This window comes from Leptidea sinapis, chromosome 2 (genome assembly GCF_905404315.1).
Source record: "Leptidea sinapis chromosome 2, ilLepSina1.1, whole genome shotgun sequence".
NCBI classification, from domain to species: Eukaryota; Metazoa; Arthropoda; class Insecta; order Lepidoptera; family Pieridae; genus Leptidea; species Leptidea sinapis.
Window position 1 is genome coordinate 28,660,297 of NC_066266.1, and position 12,005 is coordinate 28,672,301.

Sequence of the window (12,005 nt, forward strand, 5' to 3'; positions counted from 1 at the left end):
TCATCTCTTAACAGTTTCCTATGTCTCATTCTTAGTTAATTTCTTATGGGTTATGAATTTTATTTTATCAGTGTTAGTGCACGTGTTTTATATTCTCATCTATGTGTTTTATATCTGAATAAGATACTATACCTATCTAGATTATTCCAATAATTGGCTATTTCAAGGTTATTTATTTTAGGTCAAAAGACTATACCCTGCCCAATTGCCTATAGGTTGAATTAAAAAAAAAAGATAACCATGTTGGTATGTTTACCTATTAAATTATCAAAATGAAAATAGATGAATGGGGAATAAGATTTATGTATATAGAATATATTTATTATTTACTTTGATTTATTCTAAGGATTATGTTCTGAGTAAAAATCACGTCACATATTTTCTAATCTCGAATCAAATATAGTGTCGAATACATGTTTCAGCAGCAATTAGCATAGTAGCAACATAGGTACATCAATATGGAAAGTAATGATTCGAAAGAAAAGCCAGGAAAATCATTTACTTGTACCATTTGTAGCAAAACCTTCTGTTATTCAACTGAATTAGTTCGACATAGCAAGGCACATAAAGATCATAAACCGTTCAGTTGTGATGTATGCAGTAAAACATTTGCTAAGGCCGATTATCTTATGAAACATAAAAGGATACACACCAAAGTGAAATCATTTTCGTGTGATGTGTGCGGTAAAATGTTCAACTACGGGTTTCAATTGACTGTTCACTACCGAACACACATGGAGCAGAACTTGTATAACTGTGCGGAGTGCGGCGGTTCCTTCAGCAGTGCTGGTCAACTAGAAATACATACGCGCATCCATACTGGCGAAAAACCATTTTCTTGTTCCGTGTGTGACAAATCTTTCATATCTGCATCACAGCTTACAAAACATAGTAAAAAACACTTAGACAATAAACCATACTGTGCTAAATGTAATAAAACATTCACCAGTCATAAATTACTAGAAATACATAAAAAAGAGCATAGTGAACCTAAGCCTTATTGTTGTGATCTTTGCAATAAGAGTTTTAGCAGACCCAACCATTTAGTTGTACACAGCAGGGTCCACACGGGAGAGAGGCCTTTTACTTGTAACATTTGCGGTAGAGCTTTCAACCAATCCAATCACTTGATCATACATTACAGAACCCATACCGGAGAGAAGCCCTATACCTGTGACATATGCAATAAGGGATTTAGCTCATCAGGCCAACTTGTGATCCACAAGAGAATACATACTGGGGAGCGGCCTTTCTGTTGTAAAGAATGTGACAGGTGCTTCTGTTCTCCAAGTGAGTTGATAGTTCACAACAGGACACACACGGGGGAACGGCCATATGAATGTCGTATTTGTTTCAAGGCTTTTAATCAACTATCCCAATTAAAAAGACATGCACATAAGCATATAGGAGATACAGAGGCAATAAACACTTTGAAAGCTGATATATGTGACATTACTTTGGAAAATGAACATTTATAATGAACACTAAAATTATATATGGAAGAATAGAGGCCCCAAAGACCTATGTGTTCTAATATGTTATAAATTAAGCAGCAATATCATATCAAATACTTTTATATTAATACTTGGCTTAGAATATCGTGTTAATGACAGAGTGATTCACTTGTTATGTAAAACAAAGCTAAGTAGTACTGGTGTATATCAAGGTAGAGTTTTACACACCATTAATTGTATCAGAGTTGAGACCATGATATATTGTGGGTGCTGTATTAAATATATTTTGTTTTATTTAATTTTTTATTAATATTCCGGGCTGCCTTGTATCTTTTAAAAATACTGAAAAATTTATATTTTTTCGCATATTTGCTATCTAACCAGGTACCTGGTACCTCAGCTAAAACAGCTCAAACCATCTCAGGGCCTTTGCAGGTGTTTCATGATAAAGATCAAAAACCTATTCACAGTCACTGGAGTATGTTCTAAGTATAAATCATATTATTATGTTGTTTAGTTTGTCCAACATCTTTAGTCTGGCATGTCAATTATAATAAATAGAAAGAAAATATCTCATTAGCTAATTTGACTAGTGCTAATTTTATTTGAGAAGATGAATCAGGTTTTGCAATAAAAAAAAATCATGGGAGAATCTCCGGCTGCTCATATTTAATTAAATATAAAGAACCAAAATCATCTAAATTCTAAATCATACATTTAATTTGAAAATATTTTGCTGATCTAAATTGTGGGTATAGTAGTAATGTGTCTTCATCTAATTTAATTGGTGTTCATAGTATAATTTTTTTATAATTTATCTGTTGGGTAATTTTGCCATTACTGGCTCCAATTTTAATATAAGTTTTAATCCATTATATTAATGAGCCTTTATACAAGCATAAACTTTAAATAAATTACTTAAAATAAGATGAATTTTCCATCTCATAAAAATGTTTATACACGGTGAAACCATGGGTATACTATACTTTGATCCAGACCTTTAGGTCTTCTCTAATGACTATTTGAAGTCAGAAATGAATTAGCATTATATTTCAATACAATTTTTGAAGTGCTAAGTTTTCGCAAACACTATGCATCCCTTATCAGCTGTTTTTCTGAACTCTGTTTGACCTAAAACAGATAATAACGTAGATGTGACATAATATCAGATAATAGTAAAATACCTACTATTTATTGAAGCTGTGAGGTATATTATGTCCTCATTTCTGCCATTGCCAGACGAAGTTATTTTGTATGTACATTTTCTTTAGCTGACATTGAAAATCATCCAAATTTGTATTTACTGTAGCTATGTATTACCCAATAGAGATAGGTAATTCTAATCTTATTATGAAACTATGTTATGTTCGTATTTTCCTTAATATACGCGAGTGCTAACCCTTAAAATAAAACACTTTTAAAGGATTAAAATGCGTGTAATTGTAACTGTGTTATTACATTTTGTATTTATTTTAATTGTTATGTTATGCATTTATTCGATATTTCGACTTGTCTGCGTTAATACTCTTTGAATTGTGCTTTATATCACGATATCTACTGCTCTGTGATTGGACAATGTGAGAAAGACATTATCCAATCACAATCACGCAATTATTCGTATTAAAAATGGTGTCCACGGTCTATGTGAATCAAAGGAAGCCGCTAGTATAGGCACCCTACACATTGCCCCATTTCTAATTAAAGATTTTTTGTTATGTTGGAAATGTGTTACCAGAAATGTGTAAACATTATTGTGGTTTGGTCTGAATGGCGCTGTAGCTGGTGTAATTACTGGGCAAATGAGACTTAACATCTTAATTCTTAAATCAAAAATGATTTAGCCAATAAAGATAATTCTAATAGGCCCATATTAACAAATTGTTCATTACGGATAAATTTAGTCTAATGTGGATATATTTGACCATACTCGTATTAATAATAGGTAGGAAAGTATACCATTCCCCTGGGAATACCCAGGCTGGACAAAAAGCCCGGCCCATATACTATTGTATACCGTATGCAGTTATTGGGTTTTTCGTAAGAATTTTTTTCTCAGTAGCTGCCCGGAGTTTAGAAATGTGGAAGCTCGCCACCTGTTATGTGGGAATTAAGCATAGTGAAACGTTTGTAGAACAAATACACCTCTGCCTAACCCTTCAAGAATACAGGCGTGAAACTGTGTAATGTTATGTAATTTCTAATTTTCTTTATTTCGCAATAACAGAAAGTAAGTTATTGTAATTGTATGTGAAATACATAAGCACAAGCCATGTACTGTTGTGTGGTTTCATGTAGTGTGCATACTCCTTAATCATAAATCAAATTTCAATGGATATTTACCAAAACAATATGGTACGGCTCCGCCTAAAAACGGCGGTCTCTTTAAAAGTTAGGATTGTCTTAGAAAAGAAAATGAAACATAATATTCTTATTTCGTAGGGGAGTTTTTTTATTTATTAAAACTTAAACAACACCATACTATTGCATATGACCCAAATAATGTACCATTGAAGGGATGCTATCAAAATTCATTACTTGATAATTATTTTTGTTGCCAATTACAGTCACTATTTATTAGCTATAGAGCAAAAAAGAATAATGGAAATCTGTTTCTTCTCTCAGAGCACCATACGTTTAAGAAATGGTGGTTCTGATTAAATACACTCTCAGGGCGTTCAGACCTTCCAACACTAAATGATTTAGTCAATCAGGAACCACACTTGCTTCTGAATTTAGCATGCTAGCTTGCTGAATGCGATTATACTTTTCTAAATTCAGTAATGACTGAATTATGACTACTAAATTCAGTCAAGTGTAATAAGCCTGATAGTTATAATAATAATGACCAGTAACGACGATTACATTATTTATTTCACGATGAAATCCGAATCATATTCCCAATGCAAACTGCGAAGTGTCTCTTGAATTTTTGAACATTGTGGGATTTTTACATAAATAGCAGGTGCGACGCATGAAAACGTATGATTTTTCACCTGCTACTTATTTAATATACCACCCAATTCTTTTTTAAACTTCAACAAACAGAAGAAAAGTAGGGATGGCGATCTGAGATCGATTAATCGAAGAATAGATTTTTCGAGCAGAAAATATCGATTTTTTAAATCGATATGAAGTACTGTGTCGATTCACTGAATCGATATATCACCCTTGAAAATCGACATTCGATTTTTTCTGTTTTGGTATAAACCATACAATTATTTGCATTTAGTTGAATGTGCCTGAATTATAAGAGTGCTGCCGGTTAAAGAGTTAACTACTCATAAACTCGCGAGATGGCTGTATGTTTAGTATCCTTTACTCGCCTCTCTTTAATAAAAAAGTTACGTTTGTAGTCTTTGACTTTATGTATTTATAATCTGTGACGATTGATATTGCATTATTCATTTGTTGTTGTCGTTTAATGAATACTGTTATTAGCGTAATATAAGTATTTTCATGATTGATTTTCATCAGATTTTCATGTAGTGTTTGTTGCGAAATAATAACTAATTGAGAGTAGGTAAGTAAATAAGTAAAGCGCTTCTTATTTTTTACTTTGACGCTATTATTTTCAGTTTGTTCTGTTAGTTGTGATTATCATTTAAATTTACTTTTACACAGGAATAATCAGCATTGAAATAACTAATAAGTAATATGTGGAATTCTTATTAATGGAAGTGTTCATACTTCATTCACGATTACTTTATGTCCAATTATCTATTTAACGTCAAAGCATCAAATTATTCATCTTGTTTACAGAAAAAATAGTAAAGCTCCCATTATCATTTTAAAAATAAACTATCGCTTTTACTCTAATTTTATTTTAATCAAGTAATCGCCAGGCTAGGGATGGCGATTCTTTCCGAAAAATATCAATTTTTAAAGCAATTCGTATCTTAATTAATCGATTCACATTTGGTGCTATTTTTATATAAAGGTTACTTTTTTATAAAATGTTAAACTATTCTTTCATATAAAATATTCTTTTAAATTCATTAAGAAATTATGCTAACTAATCCTAATAGGATTTTGAATATTACTCGAAACTAGTGACTAATTACTTAAAATACCATTGTTTATCAAGTTTAATACATATAATAAATGAGGAATAAATATATTTTTTCAGCATGTCGGGTAGAAGTGATTAATGGAATCATTTTATTAAAAAAGACTTCGGAGGCACATGCAAATATTGTCACCAGGACGTAAAAACTAAGGGAAACACAACAAACTTGCGCAATCATTTATTAAGACGTCATCCAACAATTCAGACCGTAAGTCTCAAAAAGAAGAGTGAAAGTGGTGGTGGTAAATGTGGTAATGCACGAAATGATAATGGAAATGATCAAGTTAGTGAAACCATTTCTTATGTCACATTATTTGTTTTCCAATGTACTGACTTCGAAAAAAATAAAAATCGATATTAAATAAATCGAAGTAACTATGTTTTTTCGTTTTAGGTTGTTGATGACATGACTTTAGACATCGTTCCAGTTCCACATTTGCAAAATGTTGATAATTCGGATGCTGAAAGCGTGGCTTCTTCTTCTACCAATGTATCAGTCTTAAAACAGCAAACATTGACATCTTGCTTAACAAATATAAAATCATTTGGAGGTAAGGCATGAAACTAAAACCTTTTGAATATTTTTTTATGAAAGTGAGATGCATACAGGATCAATAATTAAGACTTTATTTTATTTATTTTCAGATACTGGTATTAAGCGTGGTCAAATAACCAATGCAATAGTCTTCATGATCGCAAAAGATGGGTTGCCTTTAAATACTGTGGAAAAAACAGGATTTCGATATTTAATGAAAGTAGTGGCACCACTTTATAAAGTTCCAGCCAGAAAAACAATGACCCACATGATTGACGATAAATATGACATTCTTTCGACACAACTGAAACTAAAAATACAAGAAGTAGAAGCACTATCTTTAACTGCAGATGTTTGGACTGACTCGCATAATAGTCAAAGCTACTTAGGCTTAACTGGTCATTGTATATATGAAAGTAAATTATTGAGCATAGTTTTTGGTGTAACTGCTCTAACAGAACCACACAATGCTGACTACTTAGCACAAGTTATTATCAATATGACGGAAAAATGGGGCATCACAAGTAACAAAGTGGTAGCGTTTATCACGGACAATGGCGCTAATATCGTTAAAGCTGTCACAAATGTTTATGGCAAAAATAAACACATGCCATGTTTTGCCCATACATTAAACCTAGTAGCATCAAAACCATTTGACAATAAGGATGGACTGGAAGAAGCCAAGAATTTACTAACAGCTGTCAAAGATATTACCACATATTTTAAACATAATACAAATGCTGCTGATTCTTTAAAGAAAGCTCAGGGTCATCAAACAAAGCCTTTGGGGCTTGTTCAGTCTGTGTGTACCAGATGGAATTCTGTTTTTTATCAATTGGAACGATTTGTTGAGTTATCCGAAATAATTGCGCCAATATTACTCAAGTATCCTAAAGCGCCAACAATGCTAACTGCACAGCAGTTAGAATTTATAAAAGATCTTATAAATATATTGAGACCATTAGAAGTAATAACTAAAGAAATATCGGGAGAAGACTACGTTACAGCCAGTAAAATTATACCCATCGTGTCTTGTCTGACTGAAACATATAATACAATGAAAAATTCAACGGATATTGGTGTTAAAACAAGGACTTTAATTGTGGACGGCTTGAAGAAAAGATTTGGAAATGTTGAACAAGTTCATTTGTTAGCTGCTGCGACCATTTTAGATCCTAGATTTAAAAAAATTCATTTTACTGACCATGTAGCCTGTTCTCGAGCGATAAATAAAATAAACACTTCAATTTTGGATATTACACGACAATCACTTCCACAAAATAATAGTGAGGAAGTCGACGCAATAGAAAGCGCTGATAAGGATATGAAAAACGGAATATGGGATTTTCATAAGTTGCTTGTGAAAAAGCAACTCTCTTTATGCAATGCACTTGCACAGGAAAATCAAGGCTTAAATGAAGAATTCAAACATTATTTATCGCAGGCAGTTGTGCACCTGAAGTATGATCCTGTACTTTACTGGCAAGAACAAAAGAGCTCCATTTATCATCACGTTCACCCAATCGCCATGATGTATATGAGTATCGTTGGATCATCCGTTCCTTGTGAGCGCCTGTTTTCAATTGCTGGAAACATCGCAAGTGATGAGCGTAACCGCTTGGATCCCAAAAGGCTTGACAGACTGTTGTTTTTAAAAAGTTTAGATATTGAGCATTGGGAACTATAGTTCCCAGTTATAATTCCCAATGCTTAATATTTAAACTTAACTCTTACCTTATTTTTTACTTTTTTGCAATCAATAAAAACATTCAGTATATAAATACTTATTTTTTTTTTATAGTTGATCTTATAGTTTGATACGGTAATAAAAATAATTGTTATTTTTGAATTCCCTGATTTTATTGATAAGATATCGTTAATTGCAATATTAATCTTGTTTTTAGTAAAATTGATACAAATTTACATTGTAAACGCAAACTTGAAAAAAAGATCGATTTTGTAGGCCTCGATTTTTTCGTGAATCGATTCATTAGACTACGATTCGAATCGATTTAAAAATCGATCTTTTTCGTAAAGAATCGCCATCCCTAAAGAAAAGTAGAATACTTACTTACTTTTATTACAGTACAATTAACTTTTTTTTTATTCGTTCCACAAGGAACAGGCTAAGATCAGAGACCATGCTGCCTAGTCATCAGTTTTATTTTACATAGGTAAAATAGATTAATATTAAGTCATAAGTATTATTTTACATAAGTAAACAGATTAGTTTAAGTCATTAGTATTATTTCAGTATAGTCCGTTAGGTGCTAATTTCATTAGTATAATTACTAAATTTAAGAAATATCTTAAATACGTGTCTTTCATTAGTCATTTTGGAATAGCCATATTATGCTCTATGTCAAATCCGAGAGAGTCATATCCTATATCATTTGTCGACACTGACAGAAACTAACCTGAACATTCTGAACAATTGAACATTAAAGTTACATTTAAAATATCATAGGACAAAAAATATAATAATACAACATACTTAAATATAAGCATAAAAAAAATACAAACTTTATATAACTTATTATATTATGAAGAATATGGTGAAATTCCTGACCTAATGAAGCATAGTAAAGTAGTTCCACTGTTTAAATCAGGTTGTACCAGTGACCCTACTAATTATAGACTGTACTACCCACTTTGAGTAAAATTTTTGAAAAGTTAATTTTAAATCAATTGCTTTGTCATTTTTTCCATAATAATTTATTGCACTCCAAACAGTTTGGTTTCACCCAGGGTCGTTCAACTACCGATGCTGGTGTTGACTTGATACATAATATATTTGAAGCCTGGGAAGAGTCTCGTGATGCGCTGGCGTCTTTGTGACTTATCCAAGTCGTTCGATTGTGTTGAACACGAAACATTAGTCAGAAAACGTCACCATTACGGTATTAAAAATAAAGCATGGACCTAATGACATCCTATTTAAATTGTAGACTACAAAAGGTGGATGTGAATGGAAAGCGGGCACAGGGCTCAATTTTAGGACCTTTTCTTTTCCTTATTTATATAAATGATCTCCCTTATAATGCAAAGGATAAATATGAAATTGTGTTGTTTGCTGACGATACATCACTCATATTTAAAATATACCGTTGCTTACCAAAATTTGACGTTGTTAACAATGCTTTAACTAAAATTGTACATTTGTTTGAAACTAATAACTTGTTACTTAATGGTAATAAAACAAAGTACATTAAATTTACTTTACCTAATGTTAAACAAGTGTCAATCGATATATAATCGATATCTTAAAAACGAGAAATTAGATAGAATTGACACCGCTGTTTATCTTGGAATAACGCTAGATGCCAAACTCGAATGGGGCCCTCATATAGAAAACTTATAGAGTAGACTAAGTTCTGCTGCATACGCAGTAAAAAAGATTTGTTCCTTGACAGACATTGAAACTGCAAGATTGGTTTATTTTAGTTACTTTCATAGCATTATGTCATGTGCTATATTATTGTGGGGTAATGCTGCTGATATTGATTCTATTTTTGTGCTGCAGAAAAGAGCTGTTCGGGCAAGTTATGCTATAGGACCAAGAGAGTCGCTTAGATCTAAATTTAAAGATTTTAAAATTATGACTCTTTCTTACCAATATATATATGAAAATTTACCATATGTTCATAAAAATGGCAATAAATTTTAAAAGGTATATGAAAAAACAAAATATTAATACTAGAAACAAAAATTAACTGTTAATGCCCACTTCTAGGCTTAGTAAACTCGGCAAGTCATTTATCGGTAATTGCGTTAGATTTTATGCTAAGCTTCCTGAGAACATAATGGAAATATTCCTCAACAAGTTCAAAGCCTATATTAAACATAATCTTATTGAAAAATCGTATTACAGTTTAAAGGATTTAGATGATAAGAAGATATAAAATCTCAAATTTAATATTAAAATTCAGTATAGTTACATAATATCTATCTATTCAAACGTACTAATTTCTTTTTTTCTAAAGAGAATTTGATACCTAGTTGAGTAGTTAACATTATAATTTCTCAGTCTACGAGTGTTATGGATAATCCACAGAGTACATTATAATATTATATAGGGTAGTTATCTGAAGAACGTAGTGTTTAAATTGTCTTTGTTATCGATTAAAAAATATAACAAAGGTACTGTCACTGTGTGATATTTACAAAAATACAAATTATAAACATTTTATAAAATTAGAAATAGCCATTACGTAGGATACGTAGGTAATTAATATTAATTATTCTATTATCAGTGGAGATTAGAGTACGGTTTAAAAAAAAACTGGTGTAGACAAAATAATTATTTATTAAAATTTCAACATACTATACTTATTGATTTAAATCTGTAGACAAGCAATATACAAAAATCACATATAATCAAGATTTGTAATCCGTAGTTTTTAATGATTTGGAATGTTTTTTGTTAAGTTTCTCCTTAAAATAACATCCGGATCTCTAGATATTTAGAGCAATACCTTTGCATAGGATTAGGAGTCTGCTAGTTAACCTGTGTGGTGACCTTTTTCTGCTGTTAATAAGTAGTGTTCAAGTACTATTTCACATATTTTGTGTTTCAGATCGAGGTGTGCCAGGTGCTGTAGATGGTCTATGGTAGCTATTAGCTAGCGAATTCACAATTTTTGTCAAAGTTTTCAAGAATATATCATCAGGTAAATATATGTCTTGCTTGTCTAAATACTATTTTTCATAAAACAAAACATATTTAAAATTAGATTTTGTATAATTATGAATACTTAGTCCCCAGTTGTTTTATTCAAATATTTAGTAATATTTTACATATAGACATTTCAGATTCAAGCATAAGCATCCCACACATTGTGATATGGAGCCAATCATTAATACTAACGAGTTGCAAGGAGTGCAGTTCATTAAACAGGAGATTGATGTGAAGATTGAAGAACTGGAGATTGAAGAGCAGGAGAATGCTGTGCAGATTGAAGAACAGGAGATTGCTGTGAAGATTGAAGAACAGGAGTTTGCTGTGAAGATTGAAGAACAGGAGTTTGCTGTGAAGATTGAAGAACAGGAGATGCTTGGTAATGACTGGAGCTTTAATACAAAATTTAGAAGGACTGAATTTTGACTTAATTGAGATATTATGTTTAAGTGGATGGTAGTGTAGAAGAAGCTGACTGGGTTACATTATTATGTACACCAGTCAGCTTCTATACTATTGTATTTTATTACTGGTGTAGTGACCACACCAGGTCAAAGTAACAAGCATAAGAGAGCTAAAGAAGCTGGAGAAAATGTTATGGTGGTTGTCCACAGGGGGCTGTAGTATAAAACAATACATATTATGAATTCTATAAAATTGCCTCTCATGATCACTCAAGTGGTATTGTTTTATGCAGATATCGACTAGCAAACTTGTAGTTTTCGCGCGTTTTCTTTGATAGAATTACTTATTTTGACAGTAATTATGAAAATTATTTTACAAGCATAACAAAAATAGAACATTCAAAATAAATGGCCTCAACAGCATTGCTCTCATTGTGTTCTTTTTATGTACTTTTTTAGAGGATTGGTCAGGTTTATCATATTGTACCTGGTACTGCATAACATCTTTCCTCCGCACAGCCACTATGTGGAATAAATTTGTGGCTGCTGTATTCCTGATCCAATATGTCTTAGCAACCTTGGAGTTAGCACCTTAAAGTATAGCAATGCTTCTCTTGACCTCTGATATTGAAGTACTCCATGCAAAGTTGGTTCAGTTCCCCATTATGTGACCCTTTGATATGACTTTCTAAATATGATGAGGGGCGGAGGAGAAAAATTGCCCCCAGGATTTTTAATAAATTAATGTCTTGTAATTCTTAGTAATAAACAAGGCCCTTTGTGTTTCTTTTGTCTGTTCAACTTAGTTCCGGAGCATAGTCTTCAAATGGCTATTAGAGTTATGAGACTATTAATAAGTGATTTTTAG

General features: G+C 31.8%; 1 protein-coding gene across 1 annotated transcript; it reads left to right on the forward strand.

Moving 5' to 3' along the window:
* Positions 1–250: 250 nt before the first annotated feature.
* On the forward strand, positions 251–1,748 carry LOC126975204 (gastrula zinc finger protein XlCGF17.1-like). The gene has a single exon (XM_050822991.1). The coding sequence runs from the start codon at positions 459–461 to the stop codon at positions 1,476–1,478; it is 1,020 nt and encodes a 339-aa protein (XP_050678948.1). The 5' UTR covers positions 251–458; the 3' UTR covers positions 1,479–1,748.
* The last annotated feature ends 10,257 nt before the right edge of the window (positions 1,749–12,005 follow it).

Coding starts and splice junctions, on each gene's coding strand:
- LOC126975204 (XM_050822991.1), top strand. CDS start 459: ATGGAAAGTAATGATTCGAAAGAAAAGCCAGGAAAATCATTTACTTGT.